A 22,233-nucleotide genomic window follows, 5' to 3' on the forward strand; every position below is an offset into this window, starting at 1 on the left:
TAGGGTGCTCACGTCCCACAATGCAACGCGAAGAGGTCATTATATCGGCATCGCTTCCGCTACGGCAGCTGTGTGGTCCAAAAACGGAGAAACATCAGTCTAAATCAGCTTCCCGATGAGTTGTCAATCCATAGCCCCGTAAAGGAGCCACCTGGCACAGACGAGGTTTTGGTGACTTAATGGGCGGAAAGAAGAAGAAGTCGGCCCCCCAAGCGGCAGCTCCGGGGGCCGCGGCAGCATCGGCAGCGGGCAGGAACGGTGCTCCTGCAGCGGGGGACAGCGTGGCGGAGGAGGCGAAGAAGCAGGCATGCAGTAACAAGCCGGGCAAACCAGCCAAAGACAGCAAGTCGAAAGGTAGTGATAAGTGACAATGCAGCATGTTCATTCTGCTACGTGTCTAGTTTTTAAAAACAGTAATGTAGTGTGTCGTTACACGTTGTGTTAGCAGTGTCATTTTCAGATAACTGGATCAGAAATGTTCAATGAAAAATACAGTTTTCCTTGAGTAAACCTGCTTACTTTCTGACCAATACTTACTGCCACATTTGTAAGAAAAGTTGTAGGTTCGGTGACCTGAACAGTAAGTCATCAATACATTTAACTCAATAAGCAGGTTAATCATAGAATCTAATTCTTCAGAATAACGTCAGGCCCAGCAGTGATATTCAGTTTCTCTGTTTTCACCTCAGCTCCCAAGACCTACAGCTTAGCCAACACCGCCCAGGTGGACACTGGTGGCATCTCAGACAAGTCGATTCTGAAAGTAAGTCTATTATTTCAGTCTCGGGTGTGTTTCGTGGTGGTAAACTTTCAAAATGTTGACGGTGAATGATTTAAATACAGGTTACCATCCAAGCTGACCTGGAGAAGAAGATCATCAAGCTAATAAATGACTTCAGACAGGAGAATGGGGACAAGGGGCCCATATCAGGCAGACTTACAAGCAAGAAGCTGCTGGTAAAGACAACAGCATCCCCTCTGATTTAGACTTGGTGTTTTTGTACTCATGTTCCTTCTGTTGGCAGGATTTGTACACAGCTCTGCAGAAGTTCAACTTTAAAAGAGAACACATCGAGGAGGCGATGAAGAGCAGCGTGCTGTATGGAGGAGATCTCCACTCTGCTCTCGACTGGCTCTGCCTCAATCTTAAAGATGGTATTAGACAATGGATATTCCCTAATATTACCTAAAGACACAAGTGTGACTGGATTCTGTTTTAACAGAGGAGCTGCCTGATGGTTTTAGCCAGCAGATGCAAGAGGAGATTCAGAAGAGCCGGCCCAGATTCCAGCCTCCTGCCCAGCAGAAACCTGCAGCTCAGAGCCCCAGAGTTCCCAACACCACCAGCAAAGAGACCACTAAGGTTTCTGTTTGTACCTACTTTGTTTATGTGTGTTTTATTCTCAAAACTTAAGTGTGTTTTTTGTTTTTGCCAGTCCAGCGAGAAGGATGAAGCTGCAACCGTGAAGGACTGGATCTTAAGGTATGCAGAGCAAAGCAGCGACGAAGAGGACGAAGAGGAGGAGGAGGAGGAGAAAGGAGGGAAGAAGAAACACAATCCTGAACTGGAGGAAAAGTTTGATCCAGTAAGTAAAATGTTGATGAAGGTTTGTCATCTATGGTGATTGAATGAACAGCATTATTGATAAAGATGTGTGTATTATGTCTCGCTGCATAGAATGACAGATATTTGATCCTTACTGCTCAACTGTATGATGCTAAAGACATGGCCGCTACTGCCAAGACCAAAGGAGACAAGTCTGGTCAGAGGATGGCACAGGACAGGATACGTGTCATACAGCAAGGTGTGTGTTTGTTAATCAATACCTTTTAAATGTTACTTTTATTACATGACAGTATTTGTTTTTCTGATGTTTTAATACTAGAAATGAAGCAGCTGGAGTTGCACCCGATGTTCAATCCAGCCATAAGAGTGGTAGATGCTCCTCAGAAAGAAAAGAAAGCTCTTCCTGTCAGTGAGGACAAAGAGGACCTTGGTTTCAATTTATTTGAACAAGCTGAGAAGGCCCCTCCTCCCGAGAAAGGTTATTATCAGGGAAAGGCACACCTTCATAGTCATGCTTCTGCTCTATTTTACAGTAAATGGTCTAATGTTTAAAATTTGTTTCTTTGTTTCTAGTGGTGAAAAAGAATGAGCCAAAAGACATACGCAACTTTGACTATACAGCCCGCAGCTGGACTGGAAAGTCTCCCAAACAGTTCCTCATCGACTGGGTCCGTAAGAACCTGCCCAAAAGTCCACCACCGGCTTTCCACAAGGTTGCTGCTGGTAGATATTGGAGGTGCAAGTAAGTGGGTGTATATGTGACTCAAAACACATACAGAATTTCAACTTCGTTTTGGATTTATTTGACTTCTTTAAATGTATCAGGGTGCGTGTCCAGAGGGTCGATGACATCCTGGAAGTTTGTCCCACCATCCTGACAGAGGACAGTATGCAGGCTCAGCATCTGGGGGCCACACTGGCTCTCTACAATCTGGTTAAAGGACAGTCGGTGCACCAGCTTCTTCCTCCAACCTACCGGGATGTGTGGCTGGAGTGGAGAGACAGTGAGCAGCAGCAGCAAGAGGAGAGCCGCACTGCTGCCAACAAACCTCGAGACCAGTTCATCTCTCGCCTCCTGACGAGACTCAAACAGCAGCAGAACCAGAGTCAGGGGTCTGGAACTCAAGGACAGATAAGCAGGGCTGCTGATGAGGAGCCCGAAGAGTCGTGGGAGAATCTGGCTGGTCTTGATTTTGGGGACAGAGGAGAGGAAGTGGAAGACAAGAGTGAGAAAAGTGGTGGGAGGAGGCAAGGGGCAGCCCTTGAGGCGGCTAGAGAGCTCTTAAAGAAGCTAAAGGTGACACCACTTGCCCAGAAACTGCAGGTAAATACACTTTCCTCACAGGCTAATAAGATAAATAAAGTCGTGTTATTAAACAAGTATCTGACTTTTAAGGCAGAGCGAGAGCAGCTTCCTGTCTTTCAACACCGACACCGTGTCTTGGAGGCCCTGCAGCGCCACCCTGTGGTGGTGGTGGCCGGTGAGACAGGTAGTGGCAAGAGTACTCAGATCCCTCAGTTCCTGCTGGAGGAGCTGTTGACTGGAGGACAGATGGCACAGCCCTGCAACATCGTGGTGACGCAGCCCCGCAGGATATCTGCCATGAGCCTGGCCTGCAGAGTCACTCAGGAACTGGGTTGCGAGGACGGACCAGGATCCAAAGTGAATATTTCTTGTACAGTATGTGTCAATATAGTTTTTATCCACTGCTACCTGTTCTTAATGACCATGTTTCGTGTTGCAGTCGTCATTGTGTGGATACCAGATCCGAATGGAGAATCAGTCAGGGGACTGGACTCGTCTGCTTTACTGCACGACTGGAGTTCTACTCAGGAAACTTCAGCATGACCGTCACCTCAGCTCCCTGACCCACATCATCGTAGACGAGGTACTTGGAACTTCTGATCAGACACAACAGAGTAAGTAAGCCAATAACTTCATCTGCATCCTTTTCACCTCACCCCCACCCTCTCAGGTCCATGAGCGCAGCGTCCAGTCAGACTTCCTGCTGACCATCCTGAAAGATGTTGTCATGAGGAGATCAGACCTGCAGCTGATCCTCATGAGCGCCACAGTGGACTGTGACAAGTTCTCCAACTACTTTAACCGCTGCCCAGTGATTACCATTCCTGGCAGGACTTTCCCAGTGGAGGTACAAGTTTGCATTTGTTTTTTTTGCCTAAGAACCAAAGGAAATGGGATGTTTTCAAGCTAATGAGGTTTTATTCCCAGGTGTATCATTTAGAGGACATAGTTGAGCAGACGGGATACATCCTGGAAAAGGACTCGGAGTACTGCCAGAAAATTCTTGAAGAGGAGGAGGAAGTGTCTGTGTCTGTCACGCAAAAAGGTGGCAAGACGTTGCAGCACCAGGTAGCAATAGCAACTGTTACATCTGACTTTTTGATTATGTGGCAAATTAGCTTATTTACATCTTCAGAAGCTAAATGCTTACTGGTGCTCCTCTTTGTCTCAGGAGGTGATAATAAGAGACTCCTCCTCTGGCTGGGACCTGGGTCCTGAACTCGACCACTTCAGCAGCAGGACTCGGCAGGCACTGCAGTACATGAACCCCAATAAGATCAATATGGACTTGCTGGTTGACCTCATGGACTACTTGGGTAAACACACATTGGCTGGATACAGAATCATCCATGTTCGAGTGTTGTTATGCGTGTTAAATGTGTGTGTGTTTTTTCTCCAGATAAATCCCCACAGTTTGCAGATGTGGATGGAGCTGTTCTGGTCTTCCTCCCGGGTCTGGCTCACATCCAGCAGCTTTATGACTTGCTCTCCTCAGACAAGAGGTTCCGGGACAAAAACAGGTGATGTGCACACACTGATATATGACTGTACAGTAATCTAATATATTCTAACAACACTGTTAATTTTCTTCTTTAGGTACAGGATAGTTGCTCTCCACTCTACTCTCTCATCTAAGGACCAGGCTGCAGCCTTCACAGTGCCCCCTGCTGGGGTCAGAAAGGTATTGCTGCATGTAGTGTAATTTATACAGAAAAACGTAAGCTTTGTGTTAAACTGTGACTGATTCTCTTCACCTTTTCTGCATGTCTCCTGTAGATTGTGTTGTCAACAAACATTGCTGAGACAGGTGTGACTATTCCTGATATTGTGTTTGTCATCGACACAGGGAAGACAAAAGAAAACAAGTAAGAAAAGTCTCAAATTATTCAGATTATTTTAGATTATATCACATCTGTTTTTTTTTTTAACTAAATTATTTGATGTATTTGTCTGTCTACTAAAGGTTTAACAACAAAAAGCACAACTGATGCTAAAGATTTTTGGTCATTAAAAAAGTAAAACAGTTTTACTTTTGACCAGATGATGGCGCCAGATAATAATTTGAGTGATCAGGATTAAGTTCCAACAACTATCCTGGAAAAGATGTGATCCTGAAATATGGAAAATTATGCTAGTTGGGGACAGACTTAAATCCATTCCACTTTGTTGTTCAGGTACCATGAGAGCAGCCAGATGAGTTCCCTTGTAGAGACATTTGTTTCCAAAGCCAGCGCCCTCCAGAGGCAGGGGAGAGCAGGACGAGTCCGTAATGGCTTCTGCTTTAGACTTTACCCAAAATACAGGTACTCACCTCATCATGCTTTGTCTAAAGTAAAGATGCTTCTGTTTTGTGTCATGTGCTAATGATCTGTTTGACATCAGGTTTGATGCCTTCATGGATTACTCCATTCCTGAGATCCTGCGGGTGCCACTTGAGGAGCTCTGCCTGCACATTATGGTATACAATACAGCCCCCATTCTCAGTCACACAGAAATGACCACAGATTGTCAAACTCTTTCTCTGCTCTGGTAGAAATGTCAGTACGGCTCCCCAGAGGACTTTCTGAGCAGGGCCCTGGACGCTCCTCAGCCCCAGTCAGTCAGTAATGCTGTCAATCTGCTGAGGAAGATTGGTGCTTGTCACCCCGACAACCACGTCCTCACTGCTTTGGGACACCACCTGGCGAGTCTCCCGGTCAACGTGAAGATTGGCAAGATGCTCATCTATGGAGCCATACTTGGCTGTCTGGAGCCGATAGTATGTTCCACTTAGGTTTTTAAACAAATAGGCACTATATTTTGACTTTTTAGTTTCATGTCTTAAATGTATATCTCCCAGGCGACCATCGCAGCAGCCATCGCAGAAAAGTCTCCTTTCTTCACGCCAATTAATAGAAAGGAGGAAGCTAACCTGGCAAAAGCTGCACTGGCATTGGCCAACTCTGATCACCTGACGATCTACAATGCATACATGGGGTAAGGACTAGTCTAAACAGCTGGACTGTATGTTTTTCAAGTGGCCTGTTTGACCTTTTGTCTTACCGTCAGATGGAAGAACTCACAGACTGACGGGCCGAGAGCAGAAATATCATACTGCAGGAAACACTTCCTCAATCGCACAGCTCTCATTACCATAGAGGTACCGTCCACTCACAAGCATGTACTCAACTACACTTATTTCAACACCACTTCACTTCCTCTTGTGCTTCTTTCTTTTCTCTCATACAGGATGTGAAGCAGGAGCTGATGAAGATGATGGAGCAGGCAGGTTTCTGGTCATCTCGCTCCTCCTCGTCTTCTCGCCTGAAGCAGCAGCAGACGACCTCGCTGCCCAAGCAGCAGATGTCCATCCTGAACGCTGCACTGACAGCGGGCCTCTATGACAGTGTGGCCCGGGTTCTGTGCACCCCCTCTGTGGACGTGCTAGAGCGGGTGGCCTGCACGGTGGAGACGCCTCAAGGAAAGGCTCAGGTCCACCCCTCGTCTGTGAACCGCAACCTGCAGACACACGGCTGGCTGCTGTACCAGGAGAAGGTACAGAGGAAGCGTTAATTTATCGTTGACCATCTTTTCCACCAATTATTCACACTGTTATTTGTCCACAGGTGAAATACACTAAGATCTACCTGCGAGACACCACTCTGGTATCTCCTTTCCCCATGCTGCTGTTTGGAGGTGAGATCGACATCCAGCACAGAGAGAGGCTTATCACTCTGGACGGATGGATCCACTTCCAGGTCAGAGACCATAGAGGTTGATCAGATTAATTTATGTCTCTTTTCCTGTTGTTTTGTTGCTGAATGGTGCTTTTTGTTTTTATTTCTCACATTTTAAGGCTCCTGTACGGATTGGCGTCATCTTCAAACATCTGAGGAAGCTGATGGACTCTTTGCTTGAAAAGAAGCTGGAGAATCCCAAGATGACTGTAGAAGGTAAACCAGGACGGTTTAGAAATGCCTGTTTTATTTCTCCTGTAACAGTGGACATTTAAACATATTGTGGAAATCCATTATTAAATTTCGTTGTTTATTGATTCTCCAAGTATTAAACAGAAATGTATGGGGATGAAAGCACTGAGACTGAGATTTTAAATGCTAGTCTGCAGGTGAAAACAAAGGAAGTCTATGTTTCAGCTCGGTCTGATCTGATTCTGTTTCTCTGATGCAGGGGAAAGCACCATCCAGGTGATTCTGGACCTAATCAAATCCGAGCACGGCATGTAACATCAGAACCTGCACACACCAAGTGCTTCAGAGTACTCATGAAGAAATGAAGAAACACACAGAACCTGCAGGACAGATGCTGGTGTCCTGAAGATGAGCCGATTGTTTCCAGTAAATCTTAACTCACATTGAGGAGGACTGTAACATATGAGATGCATAACGACACAAAGATCATGTTGCCGAATGGGGTGGAAATAAAGCAGTTTTTATTTGAAGTTATTGACTGTTAAAAAGGAGGAAAAACAAAACCAACACCAGGTCAGTTTCACAATGAAGTGCCATTTAATCCTAGAGCATTTGAACTTCCTCTTTATAAATAAAGCAAAACCACAGTGAAGAAAGGATCAACCTGAATCTGAAAATATTGTCCATAACTTAATTTTAAGTGTAGGATATGGGATATATAGTGCTGGTATGTAATAGGAGTGTGTGAGCCTTTTCAAAAAAAAAAAAAAAAAGCTGCGGTGAAAAGCTACTTTCATATCAAGGAGGAAATGAAAACAAGTAAACATGGCACAGAACCCTTACACACACACAAGCCTCAATCTATATTTTGAAAAAGTTATAAATAAATAAAACACTTATGATCCCAGTATTTCCTAAAAATACACAATGTATGCACACTTATGATGCTGCACTTCTACTCAGTGTTACCGCAGAGCCACATGTGATCACTCCTCCACGCAGGTCTGTGTTAGTACTGAATGACGCTGTAGCCTGCATCCTGCACCATCGAGTAGACTGCGTCATCTGCAATAAACCACACAGGAAACATTGTGGCATGACAACAGAAAGTACAGCAAAAATAACATTTAAATGGACTAAGCAGCAGTTGTATATAAAATAAAATAGGACAACATACCCCTGGTGTGTGTTGGCTCAGGTAATGGCCTCCTGCAAATTCACAACACAAACAGTGTGTGTGTGATCAAATCAACATAGAGTTGAACAGATAGGCAGCAGTTTCCTCTGTTTACCTTACTACAGGTGGAGGCAATCGGTTGGGTGGAGCTCCAGTCGGTGACCTCTGACCGCTGTAGAAGTTCTCATATGCAACAGGAGCTGTCAGACAGGAAGACAGGTGAATCTGCTTCTGTTTCCATCCAGGACTCTGTGCAGCTGGTGATGATGGTTCTGTAAATGAGTGTTTGCAGCATGCGTACCTGGCGGTTTCTCACCAGTGCGTCTGAGGTTCACAAAGTGTTCGATATCGTCCTGGATGTCACACTGTTCCAGGGACTTCCTCACTTCCTCATACAGCTGTCCACACACAGTCAAACAAAAGAGATCAGAGTTCAGTGAAGCCACGCTTATAAATAATGTCCCACTGTCATGTTTAGAATACTCATCCTGCAGCTGGGGGCTTTTTACCTCGTCACAGGTAACGCACTGCTGGGAGAGCTGGTTGAGGTGAGTCCACACTGCGTTTCTCAAGAAGTTGATCCTCTCTGTTGACTGATTTTCAAAGATCTGATTGGAAAACATGACAGAAGTGCATTCAGCTCTCCCTCTCTTTTTTCTACATCATGTTAAAAACTACAGGATTCATGGTCTTACACTGCAAGCCTTGACGTGTTCCTTTAGCCAGTCGTCTCTAATCTTTCCCAGTGTGCTCACATTCTGCTGATATAACCTGTCTGCAAATGAAACACAGTGAACACCCAAACACAAAGCAAAATGCTAATGAAACCAGGTATGCTAATGTAGCATGCTAACAGTGAGTGTCTTGTGGCCCTCTAAGATCAATGCTGCACTCTCTGTTGCTTTAAGCTAAATGCTAATCTCTGCTCTGGTGTGCCGGTGATCTTTGTACTTGGACAAACTTGTACTAAGTGTAAGTTGATCGACATTCTATTACGATTGTCGTGCTGCGACCCCTTTAAGATGGCCCAGTGCTCAGTGTACAGGTATGCTGGGCGGGGAGCTCAGCTCAGTTAGCGGCTGGCCAAGCCTTTATGGGGCCCTAAGCAAAATTTCCTACCACCACCTTAGCATCAGATGCTTCATCATCCTATAGGCTGCACTGTGTGTAATACACGCTACTGAATGTGTAATATAATCTCGTTTGTATTAATCAATGTTATTTTTTTAAATATAAAATTTGATCATCGACTTTTGGTGCTCTTGGGGGCCCTAAGCGACTTCATATTTTGCATATTGGGCCGACCCTGGCTGGCCAGCATTGATTCTCTTTGGAGAATCGTTTTTCTTTATTTGGGGTGATTAAAAAAATTAAAAGATTTCTTTGAAATGTGAATTAAGTTGAAATATCTGAGTGTGTTAAACAATTGTTGTTTATATTGGGATGAGGATAGATCTAAAAATCAGGAGTTGGTAGTATGTTGCTATCAGAACACTGACCCGTCTCTGCTCATTGGGTTACATTTGGAAGTTTACCTGCATCTTCTGCGTTCTGTTTTGCCTGCTGTGCCTTTGAGTTGAGCTAAAAGATAAAAAATAAGAGTCAATTTGTTGCATCTAAACTGAATGGAAAGTGTAACTATAGTCATTTGCCTAAAGCAAAAGTGAGGATGTCCTCACTGTACCTTCTCCATGTGCTTGGGGTTGTTGGTGTTGGCGTTTCGGTTCACGTTCTGGTCTGCTTCTTCTTTGTCTCGACACTTCTGTTCGTACGTCTTCTTTGACTGGGAGGAGCAACACAATTACCACAGAGAACTAACTACTTGTTCATCACCCCCCCAAAAACATTTTACAAAAACTGTCAACTGGCATCACTTCTCTCTGTCACAGACAGAGACACTTCTCTCTGTCACAGTCTGATTCTTATTTATTTCAAAGTCATGCATGACAAGTACTTCTTCTTTTGGAGAGGATTTTGATGGTGTTAAGTGATACCCTGCTCTTATACTTCCCAGACTGGTCAGGACAACTTCCTCCACCAAAGAGGAAGAAGAGACAACAGTTAAGAACACAACTGAAACTCTTCTGACTTAACACACTAATGAACTATTTGTAGGTTTTAAAATGATTCTGGAGTACACAGAATTTTGAGGTAGCACAGATATAGCCCACATATTTACTATAACAGCAGTGAATGATTGAATCCCCGATAATTAACTCTGCTACTTACATCCATGGTCTTCTTGAACTGTGAAGACTTCTGTTTGTGCAGCGCGTCCATCTGTTGTTCGATCTGAAATTTGCGTCATCACATCAACTTAACATAGCTCGTAGTCGTCGTCTCATTTTCTCACAGAGCTGAAAGAAAACCCACCGACCTTTTTCCTCGCTTCTTTTTGCTTTTCTCTAAACTCCTCCAGTTTCTTGGCCTCTTCCCTCAGACTCTGAGCCAGCTGTAGGTGCGACAGACTCACGTTTTCAGTCTCTGCAGGGATTAAAAACCATAATTTAAACTGCAGGCTAAATACAAAAAAATTCACACATTATAAATAGGAGCTGGACTCACGCAGTTTGAACACATCCAAGGATCTTTTTAATGTGCTAAAAAAGAGGACAAGATTACACAGTGGGAATATAAATATTAAAACATGGAAACTGTAAAAGCATCACATGACAATGACATGAATATCCTGCTTTACAATGCATGATTCAGCATTTATGCACATGAACACATTCTTACTGTGTGAACGGATTGTAACATGACAAAAAGAAAAAAAACTCAAACTCTATGTGAGGGACTGTATACTTTTTTAAAAATACTTTCATTAGTGGGCTGATCTTGGTGAAGTTTGCCATTTGCTAATGATACTTTTCGCTGACATGGTGTGGATGTGGTTAGCACTGTCGCCTCACAGTAAGAAGGTTCCTGGTTCAACTCTGACTGGGGCCTTTCTGTGTGGAGTTTGCATGTTCTCCCCGTGCCTGCATGGGTTTTCTCCGGGTACTCCGGCTTCCTCCCACGTTCTAAAGACGTGCTTGTTAGGTTAATTGGTGAGTGTGAGTGAGAATGGTTGTTTGTCTGTGTGTGTTGCTCTGTGATGGACCGGTGACCTGTCCAGTATGTGACCCTGTACTACAGGACAAAGTGGGTTCAGCAGATGGATGGTATGAATGCCACTGCTAGATGGATAGCTTGATTGCTTGCTAATAGTATCCTTAACTCTTTTTGATGTGATCCATAATACACAATGAATAGTGTATTTGTTCTATGTATAATTGTTCTTTATATGTTCACTGTTCTACATTGCATAGTCTGTTAGAAACACTTTTTTCACTGTGCTAAATTGCTAACAATAACAAGTTCTTAGTGAGTAATGTCAGCTAGCATTATCTTAGTCATGCAGCATGAATCTAGCATTGGTGGTGTCTTTATGCCCTCAGTTGACCTAACATGCACGTGTGCAAACTTTGCACAGAACGACCCGAGCTAATACCAGGAACCTTCTGGCTGTGAGGCGACTGCACCAACATGCCACCTCAGGTCATGAGGTCATCTACTAAAAATCCCCCCCAGTGCATCTTTTAAACAAAACACTTTTAAATTATTTTCACAGCTTCAAAAATAGAAATGAAACAACACTGACCATATTGTCTGTGACTAAAGATAAAGAGGACTGTTTGAGAGAGAAATAACATGCCAGTGCATGCATGTTCCATCTGTCAGGCTAAAAGCAAATGACTAAGAAACAGTAGGCAGTGGGCTCATTATTTCCACTTTCAAAACAAACAGTCAGAATCTTCCGATGTTTGGTAACTAGACTTTCTCTTTGACTTCTCTTTTTGTGTTGGACTTGTATCAAAACTATTATAAAGCAACACCTCAGCTCTGCAGAGATGCACTCATGCAGCTACTGTTGCTGAGGCTGTCTGTAAACAGAGCTGGTTAAAAACACGATAATAATAACTCAACACTGCGGTCGCTTACTTCATCTCATTGTGGCCACACACCTTCTTGGACAAACCAAGAAGATCTTTGGCGTACTTTTCTTCAACTGACGCCCTGAAAGAAAAACACGAAGACGTGTGTCTAGCATGCTTACAAAGAGCAAACAGTCAGCCTACAAAGTGCAGATAAATTTACATGGAAATCAGTGATGGTTGTTTTCTATCACTAATTTACACACTATGTAAAGACATTATTAATTGTCATATAACACTGTAGGTTAACTGATAAGACAGGAGGCTTTAGAAAGCCACGATAGCTTTCCTGCAGCCATGCCAAAGCAGTATCAAGTTCTTATTTATCATGGATCTCCATATACTACAGCATGGAGAGGAGCCACAGTGCTAATTTCAAAGGTGGCAGAGACAGCGTGGAAGATGACCACCGTCTCCCACGCAGGAGATCATTGCCTAGATCCATGAATAACAGAACAGTATGTCGCAATAGAGATGGGTTCCTCCCAAGAACGTGTCCGTGCACCACAAATTCCAAAGGTGTCGGCTCACGAGAAGCAGATTCAATGCAACATAAAAAAAAATATTTTCAGGCAGATCCTGACAGACGGATACAAACAAGAAAGCCAGTGCAGTGAGGTCAAAGCGACGACATCTGTCTCCTGAGTGGACGACCAAGACAGGGTCTCTCTCTATCACAGGGATCTGACACACTGATCTTTCTGGCAGATACACTGAAGACTGCGAACGCCTGCCTGATTTTGTCAAAGACTTCTATAAAGAAGGATAAATTCATATTATGACTGCCAATAACTTATCAATCACGCCTGAAATAAACTGACTGGCCCATCATCAGCTCACAGAAAGTGATCAGATCTAACAAATATTGTCATCTTCAACTTCATGTGCAGTTTAAGGTTTGGTCTTTCCTTCCTCCTCTTCAAGCCTTCACATCTTAATTCCTCCACTCAATGTTTCACTGATAAACTGTGCAATTTCCCACAGCAATGACCCCACAACATTAACATGCTCTTCCTCTTTCTCAGCTTTCATTTTCACCTCACTCCAACCATGTCGTTCCCAGGTGTGCGACCTTTGTCCCTTTGAGCTACCACAGAATTAACATACATACGTATGACGCACATCACCTGGCTTTCATGAAATCCTCCAGCTCTTTGCACGTCCTCTTGCCATCATTGAGGTACTGGATGATGGCGTCGTAGCCGCCTGTGCTGGTCAGCTCAGAGTTCTGTCAGCAGGGTGAACACTGATATGAGTTCTCCAGCACTCTTCACTGTGAGGCAGGAGCACGCTGCCTAAACTTGTTTAAATAAACACTAAACTGATGTTTTGTACTGTACATCTCCATAATTTAGGTATGAGGTAAGAGCCTGTAATCATCCAAATCACCATCCTTACTTTCTGTCTATTTACAGGTTATTCAACACAGGAGGTGTAAGACACTTAGCTGCACTATATCCACTAGTTGTGTTTAAAAATAGGCCTACAATATATTTTTCTTTCATTTATTATCTCTTATACATAATTTTACTTTAATAAATCTAAAGTTCTGAATGTCATTTAATTAAGCCAAAAAATTTAAATAAGGTCTATTTCCCATCAGAGAAGCCACAATGAAACTGTACAGTTACTTTACACACATCCTCATGATGATTATTTTTGGCTTTACGTGTCTAAAATAAAACTGAATCATGGAGAAATAAACACAAATAAAAAAAAACTCACCCAGAAGAAGTCTTTAAAATGGAGGTTTTTCATATTTGGCAGCGCCGCAGTGTTTAATCTGATACTTGGCGAGACGTCTTTCCTTGTTTCAGCCAGTCAGCACTGAACTTTGACTACAAGTCAGAAGCCGCTCCGACTCACGCATGCGCAGTGATAATGACATTAACCCTATTATAAACTGAGTTGACGAGTGTGAGTGTGCTGCCATCTGGTGACAGGTGGAGGTACATCTACAGCTTGATGTTACTCTCGCAATGGCGACAGTTTACAAACAAACCAGTTGGTGGCAGTAATGCGGCAACGGCCAACAAACTCGACGACGAAGAAGAAGAAAGTCAGACAGCCAGCAAGGCAGCTTGCTAGCTGCTGATATCTGTGCAGCTAGCTGCTCGAAAAAAACAACAAGAAGAAAACGGCTTTGAATCAAGTAGTTTTATATTCCCGCTACTTCCCGGCCTGTTCTGACAGTATCTCCCGTGTGTCACCATCCCTTATCATTGACTGTTGGCAACACCTGTTTCGGGTCGGTCATGAGTTCACACTACCCCTCTGCTTCCAGACTCGGTCCGACAAATTCCAGCAAGTTTGAATAACTGCGACGGAGGTCTGGTCAGGTCTGTTCCCCTCACACACTTCCATCTTTGCCTCTTCACCCCTTCACACACTAGATATTAGTAAAAAAAAAAAACACTAGATATTAGTGCAGACTGGTGCCGACCATGCCCGACAGGGAATTGTGGGTGAAAAGTCATTTAGTGTGTCCTCAGCTTAAAAGTCTATACGTTTATATATAGACATAATGAGGTCATGTATTTTCTGATGCATTGTGTTGTTCTGTGTATCACATGACTAAACACTGTGTCAGTACAGTAACTCTGATAAGGTTGGTCATAGAACATGACACTGAAAACAGAAGTCCACCCTGCTATGTTCCCTTCAGGGTACTGTGGTGATAAACAAGGCTGTTATCAGTGAGATCAACCTGTACCACTGGCTTTCAAAACATATCAAAAGTTTCTTCTGTTGTATTCTTCTCATATGATTAATTGCTTTCTCAGTGCTGGTTGGAAGACTGTAGACTCCACAGACAGAACAGTAGATAACTTTTAAATGCTGGTGTCCATTACAGGTTGCTGGGTGACAGAAACGGTGTTACAACCGCTGTATCCTCAACCTTTTGTTTGAGCTACACATAAGAGCCTTTATAGACACAGCTATCAAACATGTGTGTGAATAGACCATGTGTGGTCAGAGTGTCTTCGGATGCTTGGCCAACAAGTTAAAATCAGTTTGTTCTGAAGTCCAGTTATTGTAATCACAACCTGAATACATTGTTAAACTAACACCGTCATGTGCTATGAGCATTACCAGCTTTTCCTTACATCAGTCACAAACCAGAACATTCTCTATGCTGCGCACTGTGCTGTGGACTCCCCGGTACTTCCCCATTTCTAAAGAAGGCAGGCAAGTCGTAGCATGTTGATGATGCCTGTCTTGAGCAGAGACATCTCCACGTTTATGGAAAATGTGTGGGTTCCTGGGAACCCCAGGTGCGTTTATCTGAGGTAATCTGAGGCCTCTTTGTTTTTGAACGTCGTTTTGTCTGTTTATGCAATGTGTGAACTAATACAAGTGTCCTGGAACATTCGGAAAAACAGCCACTGTGTTCTTATCGCCACTATCAGCCCCATTAGGACATAACTGTTGTTGTGTAGCCACGCTGAGATCTTTATGGTGGGATTATATAAGTTCCTTATATTCATCAGTGACGTGATGAAATTTGACATCATGTGATGCATGGCAGCAGGGTTAGGTTTTACTTTCTATATGGCGTCACTTGTTTTTCATATGTTGACACAGTACATTGGGTATTTGTTAAGTATGAAAAAACAGAATGTAATTTACTGATTAGACGGACCTGTAACAATAATGTCAACATTAGCTCAATATTAGCTCAGCTCTGTAACATGAGTTCAAACCGAGTTGTGGTGGGAGGAACCTGGCTGCAGCTGATGGGGATTCCTCTGCTGTGCGTCACATGGTTTTAACCTATTTAAGGCCGAGTTCTCCGTCAGTAGTTCAAACCTGTTCCTCCCTTTTGAACAACAACTACTACTTTACAAGAGCCTTGCGTGCAAAGACGAACTGAATCTGTGAAGACTGCTGCTACACATAAACCTGACAACAATGGCTTCCCCCGGTAAGTATCTCCGTATATATTTGACTGAATGACTTATGTTATTATTCACTTGTTTATGTTAACAACCTGTCTTAACTGTGTTGTCTTCCCTCAGATCTTGACTTGGCTGCTATTCTTGAGCACTGTGCACGTGAGCTACGACATGCTGGTGACGAGCTGTACTGGACTTACAAACTGATGGAAATGCTGAAGTATTACAAGCCTGTGCCCAAAGTCAAATGAGACACTCTGACAGTGGACTGTGAGAGGAATCTAATATTGTAAACCAAAAAAAATGGAAGGCTTTCAGAGCCGAAGACGGGGAGTCTCAGGATATAGAGCCAAAGTGGGAGCTCTTCAGTGGGATGTGGATATATACGCTTTTGGAAACCCTGGAGTCGCTGGCAAACTGAGGCCGGACTGCTGTCATAATAACATGAAACAGCAAGTTGAGAGCTGTTTGTTTCCTTTAAGACCAAAAGGGGAAAAAGAGAGTGACTGATTGGTCAGCTCCTGTGGCCTGATCCGACATGTTGTTGATGGAGAGATAGACAAAGAAGTTCAGAAATCAGCCCCTGAGATCAGAGTGATCATTAATGAATTTTATTTTTTATTTTATTATCAATGTTGTTGTTTTTGTTTTGTTTGATGGTGGTGGTGTGACTGTGACCTGTGGCTGACCCGACTTAAAAAAGGAACATGGAAGTTCAGCTAAAAACCCTGATGTCACATGTACAGTACACATATGGACATTTTATATATGCTGTCATGTGTTAATATACTCTTTACTGTTTGATAATAAATAATTTTACATTGTCACAATTGTCATTTGACTTTGTGGTCTCATGTCTCCTATGGTTGTGATAAAACAGCTGGCTAACAGCTTTGTACCATTTTGATCTCAGTTTAAGTTTAAATAAGATGATGCAACAAATACAGACTATAGGTTTATAATGATAGATTTGTTTGTATTGTTAGATGTCAAAATGTTGATAATTTGGTCGGATACACAGGTGTGTTATGTTATGCTAGCAGGGGCTAAAGGCTAATTGTGACGTTAGCTGCCAGGCTGGCTGACCAGGTTTTTTTTTCCAAAGAACAACAGGTGGAACTTCTGACATGTTGTAACCCAGGAAAACCCAGGTACATGGAAATTATTTGTCATGTGTTATTATTTTTTTTTGTCCAGAATGACAAATTACAAATGTGTGGTAGACTTACAAAGAGATTTTTTTAAATTGAAGTGTTTCCACTTCAGAAAGGGGGCAGCAGTGGCTCAGTGGTTGTCCAATAACCAGAAGGTCGGTGGTTCAATCCCAACTCCTCCCTAGTTACCGTTGTGTGTCCTTGGGCAAGGCACTTTACCAGCATTGCCTCCACTGCACTCACTGGTGTGTGGCGCTACTTGCTGGCAGCCTTAAGCAATTTCCCTTCTGGGATTATTAAAGTATAAGGAAGAAGAAAAAAAAAAAAGTACCGGTAGTTGTAAAATAAGGAGAATGATACCACTTAGCAGGCTTTGTGCTTCAACAAATTAGGTATTGTTTACTGAGGGAAAAAAATCTCAATTTTCCCATCAATGTTTTAAAAAAACTAGCACAAATGTCTCATGTTTCATTGGACACCACCGGGTTTGGTGCAATTTTACTTGTTTAATTACACAACTAAATACATCTGATATCATTATAATAAATGTGCATGATTAGGGTCAAATTTCAGTCTTAAACTCTTTATAACGTGTCTGTAAATGTTCACACTAGGAAATAACAACAGCAGCAAAACAGTGTAAATTCAGGCACTTAAAGGATCCTTACTTTATTTTGTGTGGTAATACAAAAAAGCATACAGAATTATAGAGGATAGGAGAGAAGATCCCTTTCATTGAATTCCATTAGATCATACACATAAAATGACTAATAATTACATACAAGCCTTTTCTCTGTAGCTACATCCACGAGTACCCTGGCCCTTCACCGATAGCATGCATGGTCTCTTTGCTGTAAACGGATCACAGTTCTTTGAACCCCTTTTGCAGATAGGAAAAAAAAAAGAACTATAAGTATGCCATTAAACAAATAGGTGATATTACATCATCCACATACTGTACTCAGACCAGAATGATGTTTATGATCATAACTTTATATTATCTCAGACCTGCTGCACTGAAGCATGTGTTTTTTTTTTTATTTTATCTGGGCCCAAGTAACCCTTCTATCAGCCGGACGTATAAAACAAAACAACATTCCCACATGGGGCATATTACACAGATATAACACCTAATTATGACATGACAAAACTTATATTGCAAGAGGGAAATTTAAAGGGCCAGCTCACCCAGCTTACACAATACTCACTTAGCTTAGTGGTAAATGTTTCACTTGGTCACAGGGAAACCCCGAGCACAAGATCTTGTATCTGCTCCTCTGCCCACACCTTCACTGTATTGTGTATGACTTGATACCACTTGTGAGGAAACATGTATGGATGAATTGACCCTTTATTACACTGAAGCTAGCCTCTTTGGCTAACATTTCCCAGCCTAACTAGCTAACACGTGGCATGTTAGCTCTTCACAGGTATCCGATCCACACAGATCAGATCACTACCTGTTTTTCCTGCCTTCCTAATTCACGCTTAAATGAAGCAGAAGCATTATTACTGTTTTTTCTTGAGATGTCCAACGGAATGATTTTAAAGTAGATGCTCAATAGCTGTAGAAAAAATAAGGGACAACTTTTTTCTCTCTTTTAACATAGTCACTAAGGTTTAGAACATTTCTTTTTTTAAAATCTTTACAAGTGGGTTACTTAACCCAAGAAAAATAGCTATAAATACAATTTTACCTACAGGGCTAGTGACTGTGCAAAATAGATGATAAATGGCAGGCTACTCCAAGCGTCCAGTAACAACAGAAACAGAAATAGAATGGAAGACTAGCCATAATTCTATGAACACAGAATGGACCCTGGCAGAGACAGCAACCTCATAACTTGAGTTTTATTCAATTCTTCATTTAATTCTAAGGGCCACATTACCCAGGTGTAACTCTCAATGATAAAGAACTGAAGAGTTTATCCCCCCTTTCTTCCACAAAATGCTGAAAGGACGAAAGGAGGAAGGAAACTTTGAAGACAGAATAAAACATTCAGGTAGTCTGTTAACCCTACTTGACTCCCAGCACATGTGGGAACCCAATCACTGTGTTTTACCCTTGCATAAGCACGTGGGAAAGTATGAAATTTTCAGAGACATAATGAAAAGTACATATTTTCTTAGTGTAGAAGGGAAACTTGGCCCCAATCTTCATATTTACCATGTACTACTGCTGTGCGTGCTGACGTCATCTAACTTTACCAGAAGCCCACCCGTTCGTAGTGTTGATGGTTTTTTAAGTACGTACATCCAGCTTTCTGCAGACACTTTGCCTCACTCGTGAGAAAGCAGCCTGTCATGTTTCATTCAGAGACCATTCCGTCCGACCAGCTGTTCGCTCGGTGAAGCCCACCACCAATCAGATTGCACTGTGTTAATATGGACTACCACCGAAAAAATGTCATCCGGAATAGATGTATAAACAGGCTCCCCAACCAAAAAATAGATTGTCTCATTAAAATGAAGTCTGCATCTGTAAGTGAAGTCCTTCAACCAATTAAATAACACAGACCAGCCAGATCTTTCAGTCCGACCAATCAGATGTTTTTTTTTCATTTAGTAAACGCAGCCACCACGGCCCACATTAGTTCATTGACGTTGGGCTTTGCGCTCTCCTTCTCGGGCTCCAGCTCGAGCAAGGTGTGGACTCTCTTCATGCCCAGGTCGTACTGGTCATCTTGGAGTGGGGCAAAGGCATTCTCAAGGACGTCAGAGGAGTGAGCCAGGAGAATCAGGGCCAGGACTCTTTTGTCCATGCGGTGGGGATCGTTGACCCACTTCTCCAAAACGGAATCCTGGACCTTCTTGATAAGGCGCTGCAGGCAAGAACAGGGATATAAACTTTTACATCAAAGCACCATATAAGAGAGCAGATGCATGCTTTTGCCATTTTTTTTAAACAATATAGTTTTAAATATAGCCTCTGCAAATTCAAGCTTCAGATGAATTGAATTAGTGACAGATTGTAAAGAGCTGCCAAACTATTAGGAGAGTAAATTAAATCTTCTATCACTGCCGAGTAACAAGACTCAAAACCCAAGAATGAATGCCGCCTGTATCTTTTCCAGCTGAAGACAAAAGCCAGATGTTTGCAGGTTTTTTGTCCAGATGTGAACATGCTTACAGACTGAGCAATTATTGCCATAGATACCTGTTTAATCGTACTGTTGGTGAGCGGATGTGTGGTCATGTCAAACAGCAGGAAGTTCTGTTTCTCTGTAGTGAGCACACCTTTCTCTACCAGGTTTTTTGCAAGGCGCTCTCTGACGTTTCTCAGCTGGTAATGCAGCTTCAGGGGATTCCAGGTTTCTCCTGTGGGACGACATGAGATCCAATGATATACAACACTTCTCTGTCTCTGTGTGTGTGTCATTGCCATAATTACTGGAAGGTTTGGTTAGCAAACTCTGCAAGGCTTATCTCACCACTCAGCAGCTCTATCCAGCTCTGAACTGTCTCTGGAGGCTGTGTTTCTTTAATGTGCTTCAAGGCCTCATCCAGAAGCACATCTCCTGTCGGAGCATCTGACTTGCAGATCACCTGAACAAACAAAAGGAAAACACTAGTTACACCGGCACTTATTGTTAGCCTCACTTTGACTTAAACCCATATCCTGTGTGAACAGGATTCAGAGGGAGTGAAACTCTAGTATGGCCGATCCCTGCTGAAGATATGCACAAATAATCCCAGTGTCAAGTGTCTAGTATTACAATAAACACAGGCTAGGGCCCTGAGCACATTTTCCCTCACCTTCCTTGCGAGCAGACTTTTCCTCCTCACCCCGCAGGCCTCCAGATGTAGCCTCCCTCTGAGGGCTAGCTCCACCAACATACACCCGCGAAGACCGGAAGAAATGCAGTCGTTCCAGAACGACGTGTAGCCCTGAGAGGGGAGAAAAAAAACAGGACTTAGCAAACTTTAGCTGACGTGTTGGTGGGAGTATGCACAGGTTGGAAAAGTCTGTCACGCTGCACAGGAGGTCAGTAAATTAAAGAAGTAGTTCCGCAAACTATTGCGTTTGTTGACACGTTGTATATGTGACACGGCTAAAGACACGTTTGCAAACCAGATTAACGCTTTAAAGTAACACCCTCCAAGCTGCGCTTAAGGCAAATCCTGGAATCATTAACCACCACCAACCAAACCAAGTTAGCCCCGTTGACATGTTTGGTGACGCAACGTAAACACAGTGTTAGCTAATGTTCGGTTCTAAGTTCTTAGCTAGCCCGCTTTGTAGAGTTACCATCGGCCCACACCTCTCGATCCTTGAGGCCCAAGAGCAACACTTCCTCCATGAGGGTGAGCCTAGTCTCCTTCGAGTCCCCCTTGTCGTCATCGTCCTCCTCCCCGCGACGCGCCTCGTCCTCCTCCTCGCCGGACTCCTTCTCCTTGTCGGCGGCGGCACTGCGAATGGCCTCGGTCCTCCGCTGGACGAGGCCCGAGTTTCTCTGCGTGAGAGAAGTCATAACTGCGGCTGCAAAACGATCAGATCCGAAGGAAAGCGCCTGCCTCGACCAGAGGGAGAGCCGCGCAGCATGTACACTGAATGTTAAAGGTGAAAACGGGGAAACAGTGGACTGATCGAGTAAAGACGGCCGTCAACGTTAAGCTCGGCTCGGAATTTCTGCATAGACTCTGCCCACTTCCTGATCCAACATGGTGGAGGTGGCAGGCTGTGACGTAGACTGTGGTCCTGTGAACGCGTCAGGCTTGTAGTTGCGTTCAGTGTCATCGGAAATACAACAACCTCACAACACAATGACAACTTTATATCTAAAACTTGATGTATACATTTTTTATTACATACGATCAAGTCCAATATATTTGTTTAATAGATGCATGGCTGCCAAATATTCCATGTATTTCAGGACCTGATGGGTCAATTCCAGTTTTTTTCAAAATTATAAAACAAAAATTATTTTAGTCAAGACTAAAGTGCAGATGAAATGAAAATGAATGGCTGTGTTTCCTGCAGAGCTCACCAGCTTTGCATCTATGCTTAGCTAACTACAGAGCCATGCATTAATCTGCCCTGTGCTAAGTAAGAGGGTGTTTTATTATTATGTCAGCATCCATACAGTGTAAAACTGTGTTTACTGAGTTTATTGTTGGGATTATTTAATATGTTTTCTTAAAATAATAATATGACATATAGATTAAATAGTTCCCTATTGAGACTATGAGAGAGACACCACACAGACAAACCACTCACACTCCCCAGTAAACAATCCCCATATAACTT

General features: G+C 43.1%; 3 protein-coding genes and 1 long non-coding RNA gene across 4 annotated transcripts; 2 read left to right on the forward strand and 2 right to left on the reverse strand.

The window, feature by feature from the left end:
* The first annotated feature begins 71 nt into the window (after window positions 1-71).
* On the forward strand, window positions 72-7,311 carry dhx29 (DEAH (Asp-Glu-Ala-His) box polypeptide 29). Its single transcript, XM_028417794.1, has 27 exons — window positions 72-354; window positions 690-763; window positions 844-957; window positions 1,026-1,155; window positions 1,224-1,363; window positions 1,437-1,586; window positions 1,679-1,805; window positions 1,887-2,045; window positions 2,141-2,309; window positions 2,393-2,891; window positions 2,964-3,230; window positions 3,313-3,456; window positions 3,544-3,720; window positions 3,801-3,941; window positions 4,045-4,189; window positions 4,273-4,393; window positions 4,470-4,554; window positions 4,650-4,738; window positions 5,048-5,176; window positions 5,256-5,331; window positions 5,407-5,631; window positions 5,713-5,849; window positions 5,922-6,012; window positions 6,102-6,407; window positions 6,479-6,610; window positions 6,709-6,805; window positions 7,041-7,311. Exons 1-27 carry the CDS (start codon window positions 180-182, stop codon window positions 7,094-7,096), a joined length of 4,155 nt encoding a protein of 1,384 aa, XP_028273595.1. The 5' UTR covers window positions 72-179; the 3' UTR covers window positions 7,097-7,311.
* pstpip2 (proline-serine-threonine phosphatase interacting protein 2) lies at window positions 7,288-13,811 on the reverse strand. The gene is made up of 14 exons (XM_028417795.1): window positions 13,661-13,811; window positions 13,063-13,163; window positions 11,943-12,017; window positions 10,524-10,558; window positions 10,336-10,442; window positions 10,188-10,250; window positions 9,643-9,741; window positions 9,494-9,539; window positions 8,654-8,733; window positions 8,468-8,566; window positions 8,260-8,356; window positions 8,074-8,158; window positions 7,959-7,990; window positions 7,288-7,846 (listed from the first exon to the last, which is right to left on the reverse strand). The coding sequence occupies exons 1-14, from the start codon at window positions 13,691-13,693 to the stop codon at window positions 7,791-7,793; spliced, it is 1,008 nt and encodes a 335-aa protein (XP_028273596.1). The 5' UTR covers window positions 13,694-13,811; the 3' UTR covers window positions 7,288-7,790.
* A 550-nt stretch (window positions 13,812-14,361) lies between these two features.
* On the forward strand, window positions 14,362-16,658 carry LOC114443485 (uncharacterized). The gene is made up of 2 exons (XR_003671448.1): window positions 14,362-15,860; window positions 15,955-16,658. It is a non-coding gene; the product is annotated as an uncharacterized LOC114443485 (long non-coding RNA).
* A 967-nt stretch (window positions 16,659-17,625) lies between these two features.
* Window positions 17,626-21,659, reverse strand: LOC114443483 (Golgi phosphoprotein 3-like). The gene is made up of 5 exons (XM_028417549.1): window positions 21,248-21,659; window positions 20,742-20,873; window positions 20,417-20,531; window positions 20,143-20,303; window positions 17,626-19,807 (listed from the first exon to the last, which is right to left on the reverse strand). Exons 1-5 carry the CDS (start codon window positions 21,455-21,457, stop codon window positions 19,544-19,546), a joined length of 882 nt encoding a protein of 293 aa, XP_028273350.1. The 5' UTR covers window positions 21,458-21,659; the 3' UTR covers window positions 17,626-19,543.
* Between the last annotated feature and the right edge of the window lie 574 nt (window positions 21,660-22,233).

The sequence above is a fragment of the Parambassis ranga genome, chromosome 12 (assembly GCF_900634625.1).
Source record: "Parambassis ranga chromosome 12, fParRan2.1, whole genome shotgun sequence".
Taxonomy (NCBI): domain Eukaryota; kingdom Metazoa; phylum Chordata; class Actinopteri; family Ambassidae; genus Parambassis; species Parambassis ranga.